General features: G+C 38.2%; 1 protein-coding gene across 4 annotated transcripts in view; it reads right to left on the minus strand.

Annotated features, from left to right (window-relative positions):
- Nucleotides 1–25,408, minus strand: part of LOC124377370 (echinoderm microtubule-associated protein-like 4) — a 95,535-nt gene that overhangs the window by 39,065 nt on the left and 31,062 nt on the right. For 3 of the 4 annotated variants that reach the window (XM_046836837.1, XM_046836823.1, XM_046836814.1), the window contains exons 1-2: nt 17,692–18,034; nt 431–607 (exon numbers count right to left, since the gene is read on the minus strand). In XM_046836837.1, coding sequence (XP_046692793.1) covers nt 431–607; nt 17,692–17,761 — 247 coding nt within the window. In that variant the 5' untranslated portion in view covers nt 17,762–18,034. Of the gene's footprint in view, nt 1–430; nt 608–17,691; nt 18,035–25,408 lie in introns of those variants that run through there. The other variant, XM_046836829.1, reaches the window with a different exon arrangement.

Here is a 25,408-nt window from a genome sequence, read left to right on the forward strand (position 1 = left end):
AACTTAATGTATATACCTACAGACATAAAGCAATAAAACATTCATGATACATTCTGCTGCGGTCTGGCCTTAAAATGCACCATTTGCCTACTTCACATTTACACACACTCACAAAAACAATCATTTACACTCTTGTAGCTGCAAAGTTACAACGTTTATCATCTGCATTTTGCACACTGCTGATTTTCCCAGTCTAGAGAATCTGCCTCAAAGGCAGCAATACAGTACATAGATCCATTTTTGTGTAAGCAAACATCTCCGCTTCAAGAAAGAAATGGATTCTTGCATATTACTATTAAAATTATTAGTGACTCTCTTAATACAAAGCTGGAGTAATATTTGTATGGAATTCGCCAATTATTCTGCAATCTGAAACTTTAATATTAATATATAACACACATGCCCCCCAACACGCACAGCTCTCTCTTACCTTTGGTATTTTGCTGCTTCTTGGCTGCCATGTCTTCGGACTGGGCAAGCCGTCGGAGCACGTCGGCCAGTGCGGCCTTCATCACGGTGAGCTCATCCTCCTGCTGCTGCACACGCAGTTCCAGAGATGACAGCCGGTCTTGCATGTCTGACACGCTCGCCGCCGAGATGCTGTCATCTGCAACACAGAGACAGAAAAAAACCAATACATTAGCAGCCCATCTGCCTTCAACTGTATAATGACTTGAATACCAGTCTCGATAATTGCCAGTTCTGAAGTGTGATATTTCTTCATCTTTGCAAAATGTTGGCAGAAAAGCCTAAAGTTTCAAAAGGGGCTGTGTTTCACATACACTGTGAACACCTTCATTATAGAGAGTGTAAATGGTAGTGTTTGACCTTGTGCTTGACTGTGTGTGTGTGTGTGTGTGTGTGTGTGTGTGTGTGTGTGTGTGTGTGTGTGTGCGCACGTGTTGTTTCTCAACACTGCAGTAGGCAATGCAGAGTAGCTTGGTTTGAACTCGGACTTCGGCAGGAGCCCACACTTCCTTGGCAAAGTATGACTGCTAATGAAGAGGCCCTGCATTCTCAACTGCGGTTAGCTAGTTAGTGGGCCCCTTACTGTATATGTGTATATGTATGTTTTATATATATTATATATATATATATATATATATATATATATATATATATATATATATATATATATATATAAATACACATAACACACATATATATATAAATACACATAAGGCCTTACATTAAAAAAAAAAAAAAAAAAAGATTATGATCAAAAACAAGTCAGATAAAGGAAACTTCACCAAAAATATATTGTAATCCAAACAAATGTATCGTGAACACACACACAACTTTTGAGCTGATAAAGCACAGACCGATTCACACATTCCACAAACACTGCTACAGAATGCAAACAGCTAGTCTTTAGGTCACAAAGTGCTTATGGTAGCTGCCTGTGTGGGAGTTAAGGAAAAAGAAAGGGTTGAGGAATGCCCTCACACACCCACACACACACACACACACACACACACACACACACACACACACACACACACACACACGTGTCCAGGAATGAACACGCAGGTCGATATGGCTAGTCAGAACAGAGCCAACAAGATCAGATACAGAAAACACTCACACACACAATTCGAATTGAAGGGGTCGAAAAAAGTGCCCTCTGTAGCTTTTAGCCACACAAATTAGCACGTTGCAGAGCCAAGCATAACTGCCGCATGGCTTCGACCGAGCCAGCAACTAAATCAATCAGACCAATCTGCCAACCGCAGGCAGAGCGAGGACCAAAAGAAAAGAACCGGCTTCCCAAAGCCTTCCAGACATTTTTCTGGTTTGAGGTCCGTTTGCCAAATTGCTCTGTGAGAGGGGGGATAATCACAGATCATTGCTTTTACCTTCCCCCTTCCCTCTAAAAAGGAGAAGAAAACCCAAGTCCCTGCAAATAAAACTGAACTAAAATGAAAGGAAGTTTCGGGTATAAAATCGATATTTGGGATAAGCATCATGCGTGTGAGGAAATTATTGCTTTGTCATAGATTATAATCATTCAGAAACAAATTCGAAAGTGACTGGCTACAAGATGAACTTGGGTGATCTATTGCATGGATTCTTTTCTTCTTATTTACTGCCATGCTTTATGTCATGAAGGTGTTCTGCTGAGTGCTGTCAATCATGTTTACAATAGTAATGTAGAATACTGCGATTACAGCAATTTCCAAAAAGGTTAGTGTAAAATGTAAATTGGGTATAAATAGCGTATCTCAGAGAGGCAGAGTCTATCAGAAGTAAAGATAGGCAGAGCTTCACCAATCTGTGAAAGACTTTCAGAATAGTTTAGTTTCATCGCGCATCATTAAACGAAAAACACAACATAGCACACCCAGAACTGCAGAGCAGCTAGCATCCTGTATCAGTCAGCTATGGGACAACAATCCTCTCACAGCAATTGGTCTCCTCAGTTCTCAGATGTATTCAGACAGATGTGATTCCTACACAGTGGTAATCATGGCCCTTTCCCAAATTTTTGTAAGACCTGCAGCCATAAAATTTAAAAACATTTTTTAAAAATAGTATATATACTCATTTTGACCATTTGATATGTTTTTTGTTTGATTTGGACATCACTGCATTCTGTTTTAGAAATTTTATACAGAGTACAGAACTTTTTTGGAATTGGGGTGTTTATGTTACATATCGCATTGTTGGACCTGATATACTTGAGAATGACATGTATGTAGAATGTACAATGACAAGGAACTGTGGGCTAAAAGACAAGTTAGTATAGAAAAATAAAACGGTATCATTATGCGATATTAGTAAAAAATGTCACCAGCATGCGTGAGGAGCGAAAAGAGCAAGATGAATCATGCTTTGGCAAATGTGGTTTTAATGTGTACTAAAATAAAGAGGAGGAGGTGGTGAAGCAGGAGAATATGGATCGGGGCATGGCTAAGGAAGAGAGGCCAACTTAGGATGGTGATTTCGCAAAGGGAGCTTGGAGTAAGTGTGCATAAACATAAACCTAGCCTATACGTAAACCTAGCCCACATGTAGAACCAAAACTGAATATTAGAACTGTTGTAGTATTAAGCTCAGAAATGTTTTCTCACCCCATGTCATGTTGATCAATGTCCTTTCATGATGCATTTTTTTGGTCAGTAAGTAGACATTTGTGTAGGATAAGGCTAAATTTATCAGAACATTTTCACACGCCTGAATCTCTCTCAGAGTGCGGCATAGGACCACTTTTTAGGAGTCACGATCATCTCAAATTGGTCATCTTTCATTTTCGTTGGGGCTCTGGAACAACCCAAAAAATGTCCAATGTATACCAGGCATTAGAAATGTCCTGCTGGTGTGGTTGCTAATAACAGCATATCCTTTAATAACAGCATTTTTCCCCTCATATTACATACAGCAACTTGTACAATATAATGATTATGCATTTTTTTTTATATATATTTAAAACAAAATAAGTGTGCACCAATTATCATTAACATAAAAGCAACTCTAACGTATTTTCTTTTTCTGTCTCTCATAAAGTTCTCATACCCTCTGTCCCTAAATTTCCTGTGTCACAGGAGACTTTTTCTGAAAACTGATCCTTACCGAAAACAAATCCACAACATTTTAAAATTTGTTTGCACGCAGTCTAAGCCAACAAGTTCCTGTAAACCAAACACAATATCGACAAAAGCATTAGAAACACCTAACATTTCCAGATGTATGTGGTTCTTTCCCAAACTGTTGTAGGAGGCACACAATTGTACAGGAAGTCTATGAATTTGGAAGCATAACATTTTCCCTTTTGTTGAACTAGGAGGTCCAAACCTGTTCTAGCATGACAATACCCCGTTCACAAAACCAGCTTTATTAATACATGCATGATTTGGTGTGGCTTGCAATAGAATGGACCTTTACCTTATTAAACACCTTTGGGATGAATGTGAATGCTGACTGCACCCCAGACCTCCTTACCTCACCTACATCAGTACCTGACTTTACTAAATTTACACCACTGTAGCTGAATGAACACAAATCTCCACAAGCACATTCCAAAATCTAGTGGAACATATTCCCAGAAGAATAGGACACCAAATGGGGAGGAAATGTGAAATGTAATGTCCAAACTGACACACGGATTCCACGAAACAAACAAAAAAAAGGTAATAAACCTGTGATCCAAAGTACAGTATTTTTCGGACTATAAGCCGCTACTTTTTTCCCCACGTTTTGAACCCCGCGGCTTAAACAACGAAGAGGCTTATTTATTAATTTTTTTCTGAGTTTTTCCCGGTTTCACAAACTTCAAGCCAAAAACTGAACCCCATAACGTTAGACCAATAAAATTTCCAAACGGAAACGGGAAAAAAAAAAAAAAAAAAAACGCACCTCACCTGTGTTCTGAGCTGCACGGCTTCGGGAGAAAAAACTTCCATCGATGGAGATTTTTAAACGCACGACGATGCCAAAAGATAAACTCCCGAGAGAAATAGTTGTAAAAGGAAGGAGGAAGACTGAACAATGTCTTAATTGGTAGGCTACTGTTTAGATACAAGCCATTGTAGCGCGTTGAGTCAGGGTGAAGGGAGAGCTTGTTAACTCCAGTTGCAACAGAAATTATATAAGCACAAACAGGTTTCCAAAACTTGTGCTTTTTTTTTTTTTTTTTTGGCAACAGCGTTACGGGTTAGGCAAAGAAACCTAAAAATGAGCATCAGAAAATAATAAGGACATATTCCTCGGTCTCCACACATGCAGGCTATTCCCAAAATACCACTATGCTCCTAAAGGAAACGCAACATATTTCACCCGTTACACCGTGTAACAGACACTGTCTTTCGTTAAAGCCTGTGTAAAGTTCATTAGTTTCAATGTAGACATTGTAGGCTTATTAATGTTTAAAATAAAAATCTTTGTCAAATTCAGTCGGTGCGGCTTATATATTTATAGTCCGGAAATGACGGTAACTTTTTGAATTCTTGCCAAAGCTGCTTTTATAGAAAAGTATATGATTATATTATATGGATGCGAGCTTATACTAAACACATGCCTACTCACAATAACGGGAGAGCTTTTAACCATATTTAGGAACTTCAAAAGGCTTTTTATTCCTTTATTGTTTTCATAGGAATAAAAGTGAATGCTGAAGGTCTCAGGAAGTTTGAGAGGGAAAAAAATGAACTGAACCTTGCCATAGAACAAAGTGATTCACCTTCGAGGTTCTCCACCCACAATTTCCTCTTTTTAAAGCAGATATTTCCTTTAAGCTGCCTTATCATCAGAACTCCTGCATCAGGGAACAACCACGCAGAAACAGGCAAAGGCTCACCATACAACGCCCAAACAACAAGAGGAAATCGGACCAGACGTAGTAGATTTGATACCAGCAGTCATGCATGGGATTGAAGGACAGAGGGAAAAAAAAAGAAAAGACACAATTCACATTCAGTTCATAGCGGAGATGTAATTACTAATGGTGAGTTATCTCACAGAATATTGAATAATGAATAGCCTTATCATAGGAGTTGTAATACTGAATTGTGACACAGTACGATGCATTTCGGTGCAGAACATTGCACAAAATGCAGCACCGGAATGTCTCTGAAAATTAGCATTAAAATCATTCTGCACCTAAAACTGCAGCTGCACTGTTTGAGCATCACGGGCCCCAACTGGTGCAAACCAAGAATAAAAGGCACAACAGTTGCATAACCATGTTACAACATAAAAAGTGCTCTTTATCAGGTTTAAAATGACTTTGGCTTCTGCAAACTATGCTGCCCAACATAGAGGCTGCAAAAAACAGCTAATTTAGCCGACTTTGGAGATCTGTTTCAAATTAAAATAATCCTTAGACCTAGTTATGTATCAGTCAACCATTTTTTTATTTGGCAGAATCTACAAATTTATTTTTTTTAAAAGTTGTGGTATAATACATTTTGCCGACAATACGACCTTAGTAGCAGTAATTGATTTTTTTTTAAATAGAGAAATGAATGGTCTGAGAGTCTGTACTGTATTTGTGCTTCCCCCAGATGACCCTGGTGTCGGGGAATGTCTGTTTGTGTGTATCAGAAATGCCTCGCTTGTTTCTACCATGAGCACTTGCAGGCTAAAAGGAAGGAAGGCTTCTGCGCCTGTAATATTTCACAATAACCCGCCACATTCCTGAGCGTTCTCACCCCCCCAATCAACCCCGTCACCCCCACCCCGCACCCATTTAGCACTTACACACTCGTACACTACACACTATCCTTATAACTCAATTTTAACACTCACACTTTCACAAAGCATTCCTACAAACATGCTGCACCCTTGGCATGCAACAAGCCCCGTAGTGTGCACTCAATTTTGCCTGAGGGTCTGTGGAGGAAGTCCTCAGGCAGAGATAGCAGATATACAGGTCAGATAAGAGCTCTGTTGAGAGAGTGGTGCAATCAGGCTTCATGGTCATATGTCTATTGTACACACACACCACACACACATACACAATGCCTTGTTAATGTTCGACAAGACCATTCAGAACACAACCACGTTGCCATATATCTCTTCTCCCTCTCCCAAATGATTCGAACCTCAGCGTGAAACCAAAAAGACCAGGAGTCTGTAGCCTTATGGCAGAAAAAAAAATTATTAACGCCTCTGTTTTGCCTCATTAAAATGCTTGTAAAGAAGCTCATAACAAGAGAAGGCACGTCTCAACTGGCAGTGTGTGTGGTGGCGCCGGTTTGTGTGTGCTGGTGTTCAATTCCCCCTTTTGTGCCCCAAACTCCACTCATACCCCTCACTCAAATATACACAAACATCATGTCTGTCATCAAGGATAAAGGCTCCAGGTGTGCATGTGTATGGACAAACTGTACCCTGAACATGACCAACATGTGAGAGAGTAAACAAGGTCATTGACTGAAACCATGGGATGCAACGATGGGCTGGGACGCCATGACTAAGCCAAAAGACGGCCTTTAGATTACATCGGGCAGCTTGCCAAGACATGCTCGGGACAGATAAGGACAGTGAAAAACAGCTCGCTGTCTCGAGTGAAGAACAAAACTAAGACAGTTTTGTAGAAAGATCACATGTTCTGTAATTGAAGTTGCAGTCGCTGCCATTTCATGCGTTTTGCTGATTTTGCGATTTTTTTTTTGCAATATGTAGAGATCGGTGCCTGCAACAGCATGCTGACTAAATGACTATTTCCAAATACTAAAGGTATATCGAAATACGGAACAGAAACACTCTCGAATTTGGTCTAAGACTCAAGAGTTGAAAAAACCTTTTGAAAAGATGACATAGACGACCCATAACCCCCATAAGCATGGTGTTGTTAATGCAGGACTTATCAGTAAAACCACTTTCACTGTATTTTTATTACATTTTTACATTTTAATTGATGCGAATGTAAAGAAAGAAATTGTACATGATGTGCTTGATGGAACTCATGCCAAAAGCATGAGGTATGGCGACAAACTTTAAACCGTTTTCAGGATGCTTTATCATATTCACCTTCTGAATTTTCTTGATGGAGTGATGGAGACAAATACAAGTATTCCCTGTCTTACTGTACGTCGAGATGCATTCCAATCACTTAAACAATGGTAATCAATATGGGGTAGTATACTGTCATTTGTTAATAATTACAAAACTTAATTTAGCAAAACAATTTATAGTACTGTAATGTAAAAACCTTCCAGTATATATATAAAATCCCAAAATCGTAAGTCGTACCATCGTAACTCGGGAACTACCTGTAATTAAAGTCACAAATTCTACAAACCGAGAAACATATAATTAAATAAATTGGCATGAACAAAAAATAAAATAATCAGCAGCTTTTGTCATGTAAATAAGCTTTTAAATTAATTTATACATTATTTTATATACACTATATACAGTAGACAAACATTTGTGGACACCTTACAATACAATAAAATTCATTTTGCGTTTTGAACATCCAATTCCACACTCCACCTCCACTCTTCTCTGGGAAGATGTTCCACTAGATTTTGGTTGTGGAGATTTATGATCATTCAGCCACAAGGGTGTTAGTAAAGGTACTGAAGTAGGTGACGAGGCCTGGGGTGCAATCAGGGTTCCAATTCATCCCAAAGCTGTTCACAACAGAGCTCTACAGCAGGAGATCTTCAACTCCAACCCAAGTAAAGCATATCTTTATGGAGCTGGCATTGTGTACAGGGGCACTGTCATAATGGAACAGGTTTAAGTTTCATAGTTTATGTGAAGGTCAAATTTCATGCTTCCGCATTAAAAGACATCCTATCCTAAGTGTGTGCCCCCAACTTGGTGGTTACAGTTTGAGGAAGAACCACAAATGGCTGGATAAGATGGGTGTCTCAATACTTTAGTCTATGTAATGTATATGTAATTTGCTGTTTTTCATTGTTTATTAGTGATTTTAATAGGTTTTATTATTGTTAGCTGACTGACAAGGTTACATTAAACCCTATTATTATTAACAATAAAATAAATGTTAAGATGTAAAAATGACAAGTACAAATGACATAAATGGAGGTATATCAGTATTCACTTTTACACTCCAAATGCAACTTGTTATATCAAAACTACTACATGCTAACATAATAATGTGTTGCCTCATATAAACTATTTACCAGTCAGTAATTAGCTTATAGTGTCTGATGTCTACGATACACTTTACAGACCACCTGGTGAACTAATTTTCATGTACAACAATGAGAGAGAGCAATATGTTGTCACCCTGGTTTGAGATGCACAGTGCGCTGTGCTTTTAAAGAATTAAACAGGAAGCAGTTATTGGAGAGCAAATAATTTATCTTAGCATGTTTGCTGATAGGCGACTGGAAAAGTTTTCAGACATGACCAACCCTATACAAACAACTACTCGGTCATGATTGTGACATCTGGCCAATCCTTGCGTGCACAAAGTGGTGATTTTGCTGTTTTATTGTTGATGACTGGGACCTTTTCATAAGAAATATAGTGGTGTTACAATGCTTCCTACACAGCTGTGTCATTTATCACCAATAAACATAAGTGCCTTTTTTTTTTTTACCTGTAGTTCAAATAGTTTGCAAACGGAAAACACGTTCATGAACACATACATCCTATTACAGAAATACAAAAAAAGGTCACTAAACAATTACTGAGTATACTTCAGCAAATAAACCAACATCTTTAATATATTTTATATCCTGTTCAAGGTTAAGCTGGGGGCTGAAATACACTCTGAATGGAACAACATTCCGTACAGGGTTCTATGCACACACAAAATCACTCATACACTCACACTTACTCACACTTGCACACCAAATCACTCACTTTCACACTTGCATACTCACTCACTGTACATGCCCACATATACACTCACATCTTACAGGCCTCCTTTTCATCTTTATTGCAAGATTACGTCAAAGATAATTTGCTTGGTGCTCCTGAAGGAATTTCCAAACCTCTGCTGAGCTGCAGTAATCCGGCATGTTTCATGACGTTAATACAACCACAGTCATGGCGATGTTCTTACCCTTACTGACTAATAAATAAGACTTGACTCTGATTCTAATGCATGCTAATACAGCATTAAAATGACAGAGCCTGCTGAATTCTCTATCTGCAACGTAGAATGGCAAGGCCACAAAAATTGTGAGGTTACCCGTCCCTCTTCTTGCATTACTGCCAGTAGGAAAATAAATGAATTGCTACTAATGAGCAATACTGTCACTTATGGTCATTAAAGTCATACTCGTTATGTATAAAATGAACACACTGAGAAGAAATTATTTTACCAGAACACACACACACACACACGAGGCATCAGAGCCTAAAATACACTAGGCGTACAGCAGGGCTAAACACGCCGCTTAAATATAGTCGCATGGTTTCATCACTCAGATTCCATTATGCATTATTAATAGCTGCTCTGCCAGTTGTGCTTTCTAGTTCTTCCTCGCTATGCGAGAAATGATGACATTGCGCCACGCACTACAATCTCTCTTTTTAATCTTAGACACGACAAGCGGCTCGAATATAAAGAAGCAATGATGCATGTAGCACTTTTTTACAGCCTCAAGTCAGTTGAGGACATGGTTGATGTCAACTGAGTGCGCATTTTACAGTCCTATAGAGAGACGGATATGGAGGACGTTTTATCATGGGCACCTTCTGAACTTTCTTCGTACTGATGGGGACAAATATTAGTCACAAATTCAACACAAAGCAGACACTGTAAATAACACCTATTAAAACACAAGTTTGATTAAACTGCCATGAACCAGGAATTCTAGGACCAAGGGTACTAAATGTAATGTAAATTAGAATAAAATACAAATATATTTAAGCTTTAAAGAATTTTATACATTACATTATTTTATATACACTACATAGGCAAAAGCTCGTGGGCACTTAACCATAAGATTTGTATGCGTTTCTGAACATCCCATTCTGCATATAATCCCCTCCACTCTTCTCCAATATAGAAAGAGGGAGACTTGATCAATAATTCTTGAACATCAGATAGACATGGGCGTTTAGATAATGCAGACTTTGTTATTTCATTCACAGAACACAAATGGGAAACATATTGGGACATCTGTCATTTTTTTTGCCATAAATGGTTCTTCCCTCAAAGTTGGAGACACACATTTGAATCTACAATAGCTTTGAATCTCTGTGGATGCACTAGCATTAATCGGAGACCCAAACCTGTTTCTGCATGGCACTGCAAGAAAGTTGCATGAAGATATGTACATTCGATGCCACCCAGATGAGGAGGGGTTCCCTTTTGAGTCTGGTTCCTCCTGTGGTTTCTGCCTTAAACCATCGAAGGGAGTTTTTCCTTGCCACAGTCGCCAATGGCTGGCTCGTTAGGGACAAACTTACAATTATACGGAACAAAGCTGCTTTGTGTCAATGTCCATTGTTAACTGTTTGGCTGTTTGTTTATTAAGTTTTTATACATGGCAGACACAAGGTCATCATCAAATCTATAAAATTAAAATGAATATATAAAACATTTTAGCTTCACACGAGACAAACAACTTAAAACATGTTCAAGTGATACATTATGAAAAAAATCAGGTGATTACGTATGAAAATATAATTATGAAACATGTTTCTGAATAAAAGTTAAAAGTTACATTCCAACAATGGTCAAAGGAACCTGACATGAGAGACATAAGAGAGGAGCTTCACCCATCAGTAGAAACCCATGTGAACTTGATCATGATTTGATTTGAATCTATAAGACACCTTTTTTGGTACTTTTATGTCCCTTTCCTTCTGCCATTTGTTTGTGATGTACAAGTTAATTAATAATCTGGTATTTCATAGTCATTTATTTCCAGATGTGTCCATTGTTAAAAGCGCCACACAGTTAAAATTGGTATTGAATTAAATTATATTGAATATGGTTAATATGGGAAGATCTTCAGTGGCCTGCTACAAAGCTTTGACCTCAACCCTGCTGAACACCTTTGGAATAAATGTGCACTGACTGCAGCCCAGGCCCCCTCACCTCACCTATATTAGTACCTGATTTTACTAACATCCTTGGGGCTTAATGAGCACACATCTCCACAAGCACACTCTAAAATCTTCCTAGAAGTGTGAAAGTCATTATAACGGCAAATGAGGACTAAATGTGTAATGGGATGTTCAAAAAGCGGTCAGGTGTCCACAAACTTTTGTCCATTATAATGTATATTCCTTAAAAATCGAAGTCATTAACATACAACAAAATAAATAACAGCTACATAATATCTTTCAAAGGCTCTCTGTAATAAATATAATTAGCTTGTCTGCTGGACAACTGGATTTGGTGACACACAAAGGAGCACATTTGTGTACTGTACTTTCAACTTGTCCAAAAGGCAAATGTAAATCACAATAGAATTACTGTCTCTGCATGTACAAGCAAATGCCTATGCAAATGCACACATGGCAACACACTGGAGACCCAGAACTATACAAGGTCACGTCTCTGGTCTGCTGTGTAAAAATGTGGTCTGGAAGCAAATATGTTGAGGCCACAGGCACATTTGTATGCAGTTCGTATTCTTGGGGGGACTCCGGGGGGATCCTGTTTAGCACGAGAAAAGAGCAGTCATTTAGGTAAGAAGCCTGGGCTTTCCTTTTCCTGCTTTGTGACTTGGATATTGCACACAATATACTGCTGACCTATAAACTAATTTTATTTTGTCTATTTAGAGGAGAGTGTCTCTGTGTCTCCTGGACAGAAAAGATTGTGAAGATTACAGCGATCTCTTTATGCTCAAACAAAACGGGTGTAAATTAGATTGCCTGGCATGATGTTGTATATACGTTCGACATCTTTTTTAACCAAGCAGATTTAATGGAGAATGGAGCTTTAAATCATTCTCAATTAAAGTAATGAGAGTTTCTAACACAGCATGTGGTTTGTTGGTGCTAAAAGAGCGTGAAGCTCCTTTATGAATGACATTCCAATGTGGCTTGAGAACAGAAAGCAGGGCTGCTCTGAAATGATATGTTTGTGATTCATTGTTATAGCCCTGGGCTAGACTTGCAAACACACCCACCCACAAACACACACACACACAATGGCAGGGGTATATAAAAAAAAATTAAATAAACTAGAGTTAGCGCAGTGTCACTGTGGCTATTCAAGCCGTACCAAAAATAACATTTTAGTGCGCCGAAATAAGATATGTAGTGGGTCTTAAATCTCAGATTTTGATTTCGAAATCGATGCCACTTCCTGCCATTGCCAACGCTTTTATGAGTCTTCCAAAATGGGTTCTTTATTGTTTTATGTACAGCTTCAAGAATTTTTCTTAAAAGGAGAAAATCCTGACATTTCAGCATATCAAGGGAGTGAATGAATGAAGGATGGAAGGAATTAAGACTTTTTTTTTTAAGTATGCTGAAATATGCAGAACAGTTAAGTAGAACATATCTTTCAAAAATTAAATATTAAATGCAATTTTTCCATTTATTTGATTTAATCAAATTACTTTTATATTGATTAATCATTGGAATCAATATAAAAAAATGGAATTGCATTAATTTAAGTTAATAAATTTTGTTTATATATATTTGATTTGTATAAAATATAATTTTAATTATTTAACCAGACAGGCATTTTAAATTAAAAAAAAAAAAAAAAGTGAACTATTGATGTTGAATGTTAATAATAATGCACTGTGTTAAAAACAAGCTATTTTTTGCATTTCCTCTAACTGTACAGAAATTGAATATATAATAATTATTGAATTTAATATATATAATTTTTTTTTATCTTGTACCCTAGATTTTATATACATATATATGAATAAACACTCCTGAAGTCTTGGGGCACATTTTAAATGAGTCTGGGACTCATGACATGTCACTACATTACAATGACATGTGTAATGACTGTCTTTATCTGATACGGTCAATCTGACTTGCATGAAGAAAAAAGAAAAAAAAAAAAAGGAAGAGGAAGCAGGAAAGCACTATTTCACTCTGCACCACTGAGGAGGTCCATGAAGTGAGCATGAACACACACCTTCTTGTGTGTAGCTTTTTCCGCTGGAATGTGTGCGGTATAAATGCCAGTGTGTCAGCATGGCAAATGTCACATCGTGGCTCTCAGGGCTGCGTGACTGCAACTCGCATGCAGTTTCAAACTGTTTAGTGCGTGTAGAGACAGGTTTGCTTAAAGACATTAAACGAAACCACCGAGCCAAGATACACACGCACACACGAAAAAGGGGGGAGGGAGAAAGCAAAACAGTGACCGAGTGAGAGATCAGCCCTGTTCACACTTGGTATTAAGATCCGTCTTGGGCACAAGTGGACAGTCGAGAGACGGATCGCACAATCACAGCTGGTGGTTTCGTTTATCCTATATGTGTCTTTGCTGAGCACTTGCAATTGCATTTCTTCGGTAAATATATTAGTCCTTTACACACAGTTCGAAATAACTTGAGCCGAGCGCGCGGGCTATACACTTAAATATTAAGTTATCGGGTAACACAAGCACACCATTAATATAGCAGCTCTGCCAAACGATCTAATGTTTCTTTTAACCATTGACATGTGATGACTAAATATACACTGCCAAACTCCAAATCTACCCCTTTTCAAGTCCATAGCTATTTTTAAAACACCGAAAATCAGAACCATCATTACAACAAAAGAAAAAAATGACCACACATTCCCTTATAGTTATTTCATCAAAGGGGCCAAACATATTAGCCTTATTGGAAAGAGTCTTGAATTATTAGGTTCAAATTCATATAGTACCAACAAGAACTGAGAGCAAAAACATTACAGCACACATCCAAAAGACGTTTCGTGGCCAGTACGTTTTAATACAGAGATTTCAAATAATATGTAAATGACCTGTACAGCCTCTGTGGCTGGTCCGTGTCAAAGAAATTTAATTTGCCCTGGGGATGGCAAGACTTCTTAACACGCATCGTACAACAAAGTAGAAACATGCATCCCAAGTCTGTTTTGTTTTAGCGCACAACTTAGCCAAGCTACATCCCAGCTCCTAGCACACTAGCACAACACATACAGTACAAGCTATACATACAGCACTCGGATTTACAGACCTAAAGTTGACTCTTCTAGTCAGAGTTCGTTCTTTTGTCACGTGACTCCCATGGATGCTAGTTATATACAAATATAAATTATTGTATGCTATTAATGTTAATTGTCAATTGTTAAAATGTTATTATGTTACATTGTGTATGTAGATGTGTTGGGGGATCTGCTTATTGAAAATGTAACATTTTATTTCTGATTAAAGGAACTAAATGAACTAAATGCCCCCCCAAAAAAAAGAGTTTAAGTCACTTAAATGATCCAATCTTCTCTTCACTAATGAACAGCGGCTTTAACGTGGAGCTGCCAACTTCACTGCAGTGTACCGCTATCTTTACCGATCTGCACGCCAGTGTCACTGTTCCGTGAGCCTGCTTAATGCACTGTACTGTACTGTACTATACTATACACCACAAATGGCTTCATGGACCTGAACAAAATAAAGCAATTATTTCACATGAACAAATAACAGGGCATCTTTACTGTATTCTAGGGCAGTTTTATTGTACGCTATATTGTTTATTAGTGCACATGTGGCATAATTGTATACAGCTAAATAAAAAACTAGGATCGAGACACATCAGTATTTTTGTTTGCATGATTTAAGAATGATTGTATTGATACTAATATGTAGGTTAGTGGTTAAGACATTGGACTTTAGATCAGGAGGTCGTATGTTCAAATCCAAGCAACACCAAGCTGCCATTCCTGTGCCCCCGAGCAAGGCCCTTAACCCTATAGCCACTCAGCTGTATGAATGAGTCAAATGTAAGACGATCTGGAAAAGTGCGTCTGCCAAATGGCAAAAATTTAAATGGCAAGTTTTTGTAAAGGTGTTGATTTCTTGCAATCGCACACTATATGCATGAATCTAATTAGTAATCAAGAACTCGATGTAAGTTTTAGGGTAAACATATGGTAACATTTTATACATCAGAATGAAAAACCTAGGACAGAAACGTATCAGTAATTTGCTCACATGATTCTGGAATGATCGTGTCGATATTAAAATTGCGCCAGAAAATCATTAATTTGACAATTTCTTCCATACGCATTCCATGAGTCAAATTAGTGATCAAGCACTACCGCTACTACTGCAAAGCACAGAGATGATCTTTAGCTCAAAAGAAGACACACTAAAGCACACTGACATTCACAAGACAGGAAAACAAAACATTGTGGCAAATGCAAAAATGTTTCAGAATGGCTAAAAAAGATAAATAGGAATATTGTCATTGGGTTTACAGCACACTATCTCAGGCAAGCGGTTATCAAATACGGGCATGATAAACTGTAGAACCTGCGTTCATTTTTTGAACAACTAAGGCAAGTGAATTAAGTTTGTCAGTGTGCCTGTAGAGGGCGATGGCAAGAAAGAGAGTATATGAGAGATAGATGAAAGGAAAGAAAGAAAGGAGGAGATCCATAAAAAGATTAAATAACTAAGGCTCCGCTATTGCAAAAACTAGAGAAGCAATAATACACAATATTGTTCATTCTAATGATAACAATTCAGGGATCTTGTTTCCTGCAATGATCTTCATCCTTAATGTTTTCAAATAATTTTATACACTAAATGCATACTTCTGCATTACATACACTGCATAGACAAAGGTTTGTGGATACCTGACGATAAGATTGTAGTTTTTGAACATCCAAATTTCAAATGTAGTCCCCATTTGCCATTAATGGAACCTCTACTCTTCTGGGAAGATGTGGAGATTTCAGTCTCAAGGGTGCTAGTAATTCAGGCACTGAAGTAGGTGAAGTAAGGAGGACACAAGATTTATACAATTGTGTGCCTTGAACATCCTATGACTGGAAAGGTCAAGTGTCCCAAAACTTTTGTCCATGTAGTGTATATTATATATCATAATTTTTATTTTTTTTTTGTGTTCAACACAATCTTTATAAACTTACACAGTGTTCGGTTGGACGAGGAAGGGACAGGAGAAACTGAGGCACTGGAAAATGGGGACGGATGTGAACGAGAGTGATAGAGTAAAGATAAAAGAAGAGAAGGAAAGCATGGTACTGTACGAAACAATATGCAGGATTGTGTTGACTAAACTGTTCAGACTGGAGGTTTAACCGTAACATTCAAATTAATGGCAAATATTACTGGAGCACACGTACGCCCTTGCCAAAACACACAAGATTCATCCACACAAACACACACACACACACACACACACACACACACACACACACACACTGCAACAGATGCACTGGTTACTCATTGACCAGCAGTTCCTATACCCGCCATGTTATTATGACAAAGAGAGGAAGTAGCACCCGTCTTCACTGGCCCATGAACTCACCGTCACACTTTGTGCATATTGTGTGTGTGTGTGTGTGTGTGTGTGTGTGTGTGTGTGTGTGTGTGTTTCATGTGTCTGTTTCATATCCTCTATACTAAGAGTCAGTCAGACAGCTCAAGCTTCACAAACTTTTAGGCTTCATTAATATATATTTAAGACTCTGAATAAAACAAAAATACCATTAATGTAATAGTTATGCTGCATTATATGTTGTAAAAATTAGGCTTCATTAATATATATTTTAGACTCTGAATAACAATAATGGAAATGAAGTCGAAAATAAATCATGGCTTGGTTGTGATTTTAAATCTGATAAAAAATGTATATATATATACATAAAATGAAAAGAAAAGAAAAGAAACTATAGCATCATAGTTCACCCAAAACTCTGGTAAGTAGTCCAGTCTGCTATGAATGAGATGCCACTGAGGACCTTGAATAGAGGAACAGAAGTGGTTTCCCTCTGAAGCCACAATACACACAGGCACGCACACAGGCACACACACAATCTTGAGGACACACCGAATTTGCTGGCTTAGAAGCACAATACAGCAAGAAGATATACTCATGTGAAACTTTTTTTCTTGCTGAATACACACACACACACACACACACACACACACACACACACACACACACACACACACAAAGAATTTGAACCAAGGTACAGATGAAATTCCAAAAGGGCACAAATCATTCTCAGCTCCTTTGGTCTACATTCATAAAAGCACATGCTCAAAAGCATGCACACACACACACACACACACACACACACACACACACACACACACACACACACACACACACACACACACCTCCCCCGATCCTGTTCTCTTACCAGTGCAGTGGTTGTTCAGCATGACTGTAGAATTGCAGGCAGGAGCCACGCTTGCTGAACCGTCCTCCATTCTCCTTACACAATCGTCTGCTATGGTGTGTAAGTCTGTGTACGTGTGTAAGTCTATGTACGTGTGTACGTCTATGTACGTGTGTACGTCTATGTAAGCGTGTGCAATATTTTCGTGGCTGCACCTCCCTGGTATAAGGTTCCCTCTATCTAGCTTGTGCAAGTCCTGTTTCCTCTCTCTCTCTCTCTCTCTCTCTCTCTCTGACACACTCACACACACACGCGCACACACACACACACACACACACACAACTCTGCACACGTCTGCTCGCCCTCACAAAGCCTACCGAGTGAGCGGGCGAGTTATGAGAGAGAGAGAGAGCGGCAAGAAGAGGAGGAGATAAAGGATAAAAAAAGAAAATCTTGGTTGGCTCAGGGAGTGGCCAAAACTTTGCTCGTACTACTTTAACCTCTGCCATTCCGCCACGCACTCACACACACACACACACACGTGTGTGATTTTACTCGGCGAGGGGGGACACAAAAAAAGGGGGAAACCACATGGAGGTGTCAAAGTCCTGCCACACATGACTGTAAATAATTTTGGAAGACAAGATCTGCTGAATGCATGTCAGCTCTGACTCACGTCACATGAAGAGACTTTTAATAAAAAATTGATTGATTACATAAACCCTATAATTCTATAGTTAAGCTTTTCGACAGCTTGTAGCTCATGTGCATAAAACTAATGAGTGTGTGAGATTTCACCCTTTTGTCATACTATATGAACACAAGCTTCTAGACACCGGACCATAAAATTATGTGCTTCTTTCTGAACCTCCAATTCCACATTTGCTTTTCTAATAACCTCCAATCTTCTGGGAAGATGTTCCACTAGATTTTTGATTGCACTAAAGATTTGTGTTCATTCAGCTGCAGTGGTCTTAATTCACGTGCACAATGTGGGATTTTGGCAACGATTTGGTTGTAGGATTAAACTCTTTAATCCTAGGCTAAAATCGGTAGTCTTTGACCACTGATTGGTTCACATCACAGTCAATTAATGGCTGATCTTTTTGTTTTCTCTGATGAAATTCTGGCAGTGTCAAAACTTTTCATACTCTTTCAATTCATTTTTATTTGTATAGCACTTTTATAAATGGACATTGTCTCAAAGCAGCTTTACACAGATAACGCAGTAATAAAGAATGAATAAGAATATAATTGTAAGTTTGTCTCTACTGTGACTGTGGCAAGGGAAACTCCCAGAAAGAAACCTTGAGAGGAACAAGACTCAAGAGGGAACCCACCCTGATCTGCAACGCACTTCATGTCTATTTCTTACAGTGAATCGTTGTTAAGGTGTGGAGTTTGCAGTTTCCTGCAGTGCGAGTTCTCTTACGACGACCATAAAACCAAGAACCAATAGGAGCACGAATCCAATGACGCAATCAGCGCGACAAATTGAAACCACCTCAGCGAAAATTTGAAAGTCAGGTGGACAGTACAGCAAGAAGAGAAACTTAGTGAATTACTGAGGGAAAATTTGTATGATGTTTTTATTATCATGCAATGAACAAAATGAATGCTAAAGATTGTTTTTGTTTGCTGCTAGCTACCAAGAGCACGTGGGTCTGTACATGTCACGGATTGATGACGTAAAAATTCTCGTGTGTGTCAGTTTTTGATGTACAGTTTTACATTATGACAACTAAGATCCTACAGTGTGACATGAGAGTCATGTTTATAAAGTCTGACAAGCAACAATCACAAAGGACTATTCAAAATCGCACAGTGTGTGCCCAGCTTTAGTAAAGTCGGGAGGCCTGGGGTGCAGTCAAAGTTCACCTTCACACTAACAGTGTTTAATAGGGTTGGAGCTCTATAGCAGGAGATCTTCCACTCCAACTAATGTAAAGCATAACTTCATGGAGCTGGTGTTGTGCACATGGACATTCTCATGATGGATGAGGTTTGGATCTCCTAGTTCAAGTGAAGGGAAAATGGCATTTTACCGCATTGAAATACAATTGTGTGCCTCCAACTTAGTTTAAACTGGGAGATGCACATATGCCACTAACAGCACTGTAATCACTTTCATCTGGTCCAAAACACATCCCCTACACATCCTGCAAGCCTGAGGCTGCGGCTACATTCTATGAGCATGTGTATGTGTGTGTATGTGTGTGTGTGTGTGTGTGTGTGAGTGAGAGAGAATCAGACCTCGAGAACAGCACACAAGCGTTTATTGTGTGTTTACGTGCAGTCACCTCATACTCATGATCACGCTGCACTCAGCTATAATGTTTAAATTAATCAGACTAGCGAGTCAATAACAGCTTTTAAAACAGAATGAGACACTTAATTAGCCTGCACTGATGAAGGAAAACAGAGACGGAGAGTTCAGTCAGCAAAACACATCGCCAAACTGAGCAATCTGAGCAGAAAAAAAAGTGGTAGCCGCCGACTCAATTAAACGTGGAATCTTGTGGAACACGAGACAAATCTGTGAGCTCAGACATGGAGAGACTCTTCATGCATATGTTTGCGATAGAGACTACATGCACATGTTCATCATAAAGACCCTTTCCTGCATATAGTTATGGGAGAGACTCGTGTGTATGTTTGTGGGAATGACTCTTCATGCATATAGCTATGGGAGAGATTCTTCATGTACATGTTTATGGGAAAAATTCTTCATGTAGATGTTTATGGGAGAGACTCTTCATGCCCATGTTTATGAAAGAGACTCTTCATGCATATAGCTATGGGAGAGATTCTTCATGTAGATGTTTATTGGAGAGACTCTTCCTACACATGTTTGTAAGAGAAACTGTTCCTGTATATATTTGTGGGAAAGAAAGGGTTTTTATGGACGCTTTTGTGGAAGAGAGAGACTCTTCATGCACATGTTTATAGAAGAGACTCTTCATGTGTATATTTATGGGAGAGACTGTTCATGCGCATGTTTATGGGAGAGACTCTTTATATACATGATTGTCTTCATGCACAAGTTTGTAAAAGTGTCAACAAAATGTTCTGATTAATGAACCTGTCAACAAAAATGGTTGCAAAACTCAAGGTATTAAAAAAACCTTACAAGTGATTTGATGTAACTCATAAAATTCTAATAATTATATCATGTCATCTACAGGTGCAGGTGTTTGGTGGTGAACAGTGAAAATACTTATTGAATTCTTGTATGATCATGTAACCCTGCCAAACAACATGTTCGTGTTTTGTGAGTGAAGACATCCACAGCTTTATCTGTTTAGCAGCGTGGACAAACCAAAGCAATTTCAAAGCAATATTAATGCTAGAATTACTAGAGAAGCTGAAAAAGCCAATCGGCAGATTGGTTTGAGCACCATCACCATCGCCCCAAATAAACATTTGATAGAACAAAACATTTTTTTTAAAAGATTGGAGAATCGATTTTTGGGAAATAATAAATTTTCCTTTTAAATATATATACTATATAGACAAAAGTTTGTATACCCCTGAACAAGATTCATATGTGCTTTTTGAACATCCCATTCCACATTTAGTTTTCATTTGCTGCTATCATAACGTCCACATTTCTGGGAAGATGTTCCATTAGATTCTGGAGTGTGCTTGTAGAGATTTGTGCTTATTCAGCTACAAAGGCATTAGCAAAGTCCGGTACTGATGTTGGGTATGGTTACTTGAGATGCAGCGTTCCAATTCATTCCAAATGTTTTCAGTATAGTTGAGGTCAGCGCTCTATAGCAGACTGCTCAAGATCTTTATCTCTACCACCATGTAAAGCATATCTAAATGGAGCTGGCTTTTTGCACAGGGGGCATTGTCATGCTAGAAATTGTTTGGGTCTGCTAGTTCAAGTGAAGGGAAAATTTTATGTTACTGATTTCAAATACATCTTTTTAAATTGTTTGTCTCTAACAGTTTGAGGAAGAAGCACACTTGGCTGTAAAAGTCAGTTATCCCAATAAATCTGTCCATACAGTGCATATTCTGTATATTAACCTATTTAACATTGTTTTTTAAATATTTATCTCAGTCTACAGGAACTCTGTTTATATGACTATACACAGAGGGTTGTTGCACAATGCACAAATTAGGCAACTTATTTAAAAATATATTTAGGCAGCTAAAATACGAAGAAATAAACATGGAGTGCTGGGAACAAAGTTTCAGGTATCCAAAATTGCATTATTTTTTTCAAAGGGCAGAAATTGGGAACAGAAGTTTCCCAAACCCACTTATAAAATGCAGCACCTAAACTGCACTAAGCATCATAGTGAAATAAGAAAAATGAGAGATAAGATGAGGATGACATGATGATAAGATCAGATCAGATTAATCATCACATCATTATTAGCACTGGATACACGAAAATCAATTTATACTTCTGTGAAAAAATATGTAGCTGACTCATTTCAATAAATCTATAATGTTCCTGAATGTCTGTTACTGTGTCCTTTTCAGATATTTCTTCCTGCTTAACCTCCTGAACGGCGGCAATCATTTGCAGCAGATGTTCGCTCAAGTTTTTCCTTGGTTGCATCAAAATGCACGGAATGCTTTGGATCGGTTATAGGAGACTGCATTCCAGTGTGATTTCACCATGTCACACTGACACACTTCCAACACAGCCATGGACTGAAAGTAGGTCAAAAGCGACGCATGGAGACTCTCACACTATTACTGATGAAGATACAGTGTGTTAAATTGCACACCCACTCTCCTCATCGACCCAGTGTTCAGCACACTGATGGAGCAGAGTTGTGTTAATAGAGTGTGTGTATGTATTTAGATGTAATAGAATGTAATACTATTACTATGTAATACAGCTCAGAATCTAAGATAATATTCAATTCAATACATTGTTATTTGTAAAGTGCTTTTTACTTTGTCTCAAAGCAGCTTTAAAGACTTAAAGTGGTTATAAAGTAATATAAAAGATACATTTGTTACTTATAAATATACTTTAATGTATCCTTAATAAGCGAGCCAGTGATGACTGTGGCAAACAAAAACTCCATGAAATGGAAAAAGTAAATCCATCCTCATCTGGGTGGCACTGAATGTCTATTCATTAAAGTTCATAGTTGTTGAGGTGTGCAGTGATGGATGCTTAAATGCAGTCTGTGGTCCTAAACCATTTTAGTAAACTGTTGATATTAATTACAGTCCAAATCCATCCTCAAAGTCATAGATCTTTAGGCCTCCAATTTAAAGGCGATATGTTACTATTTTTATGGTAAGAGCTTAGACACAAACTTGTACTAAGAACACTCCTTATACAAAATGTGAGAAAGAACAATGTATGGCTGGAAAAGTCAGGTATCCCAATACTTTTGTCCATATAATGTATTTATTGTACTGCACTAAAGTTTTAAAGAGTACTAGGAGCTTTACACACTATGATCTGATAATTTCTACAACTGAGGAAATGTGTTCTTTCATGTGCATACTGTGAAAGATGCGTTTGTTTCCTGTTAAACCGCAGAACAGAATTATTCTGTTCTTAAAACTGTCTGAATAATTATGATCTATTCTAAAAGCTTAATACAGAGTAAACTTGTATAACATACAAGGTTATAATATTATTTATTATCTTGCAGCTCTAATAATTGCACTAGAGATAATATTGAGCCCATGAATAAAACATATATATAAAAAAACCAAATAAAGGCCAGAATCTGCTTTATGAAGTATGAAATAGTGCACACTGTGGTGGTGGTGTGGTTGCCCAATTGGGGCCTTTTGGCTGCCATGAAACATGAATACTAGGGATGTGCATCCTTATAGCCATCTCCATGAGGTCAACGTGATTCGCATTTTCCGATGCATAGCCATTGATGCAACACGTACATAGATATATATAAAGCAGCTGTGATACGATACGATTCACCCCTATTACAATGTAGTGCGATCTAATTTTTATTTGATTCAACACAATGCAATTCAGTACAATATGATGCAATGAAAAAAATATGATCCTATGCTGCTATAGATAGTTCAGACATAAAACCATTTACTGAATTGCCTTCCGATTTCAAAAGCATGACCCTTTCACAAACAGGTCCTTTAATGAGGAGAAAGCATATCAAATATTGGTTGCAAATTATTGGTCACTTTCTAAATAATAGTATAGCGCATCCAGTAATAACTATATATAAATACTGATGCAAATATGTTAGAAATGATGAATCACAATACAAATGCAAACTTGTATCCGATGCACACTATTTTTTAATCGATGCATCCCATTGTTAACTTTTATGCTGATGCACTGATGCAAATCGAAGAATCTTATTACCTCTACTGAATACAGATACTCAGAGCTGTTGATTCTTGGTAATTCTTGCATGCACGCACACACACACACACACACACACACACACACACACACACACACACACACCACACTTCGTGAATACACACAGGTCCTGAAAAAAGTAATTCCCCCACCATAAGGCCCCTGCCACACCCTGCCTCAAGCATGCTTCTGGGTACGAGACTGCACCATTTGCATAACCTGGTTGACCATAGAGTGGAAGGCACAATCATTTCTAGAAAAGAAACTGAGAGTCGTCAATGGCAGAGGATGACGCACTTTGATAGAGATGATGGAAAGACCCTGAAGAAAAGACTGACAGAGCGAGAGAGAGCAGCAGCAGCAACAGCACGCAAAGAGGATGCTGCTTTCAAAGTAAAATCCAGCGAGTTCTGCGAAAATGTAACAAAAAAAAAAACTTGCTAAAATTGCACGCAACTGATGATGTCAAAGCCACAGTGCGGTTTGATTTAGCACGACTGCTCTCAAAATAATTAATGTGCCAACAGAGGCATTGACGTGTGGCTTTGAAGAGACTAAAAAACACCTCAGAATCACCTCAGTTACGGCCCATTGTAGGTAAAGATGCAAAGATTGCAAGCTGCTAAGGTTTTTGTGGTAACACCCACCACAGGATTCACAACTAGAAAGTAATGTGGTATGCATCATTTCATAAGGATTGTTAACTTCTGCTACATTTGCATTATTTTACAGTAGCAGTTATCTGATGAACTGATAACTGCATTATGCATTAGCACACTGGCGGCATCAAAGTTTCAATAACTCAATCAAGTTATGAGAAGCTACTTAGGTAATAAGCCTGGTGAGGTACACAAGCAAATTCTATGGAGAAGAACCAGCCCAAGTCTACAATGTAGTAGGTGGCAAGATTTTGTAACAACAATTGATAGTTATTAGGATATTAGTAGATATTAGGATGTGCCACAGCACCAAAAAAATATGTGAACCAGTTGGGGCATGTTTCACTTGTTAGGTTAAAGTAAACAGAGCTGTTTTTTAATTCTTTGACACAACCTCACATTAATTATCAAGCAACTTTGAAAAATATTGAAACCCTTGTTCTGTTTCCAGGATTCACACCCGAGAACCACCAAAGTTCCACGGTTCGTCCACTGACCGGAGCCCTGAACCCACTGCATCATTAGATAGTAGGCTGGATAAATTAGTAAACATTTTGGGGATTTAAGGGATTTGTGATGTGAAAATTGTGATGGCTAGATAACTGGGTCAGAGCATCTTCAAAACTGCAACTCATGTGAGGTGTTCCTGGTCTGCAGTGGTATTTAGCAAAAGTGGTCCACGGAAAAAACAGTGGTGAACCGACGACAAGGTCATGGGCAGGTCAAGATTTTTTTACCAGCA

This window comes from Silurus meridionalis, chromosome 2 (genome assembly GCF_014805685.1).
Source record: "Silurus meridionalis isolate SWU-2019-XX chromosome 2, ASM1480568v1, whole genome shotgun sequence".
Lineage (NCBI taxonomy): Eukaryota > Metazoa > Chordata > Actinopteri > Siluriformes > Siluridae > Silurus > Silurus meridionalis.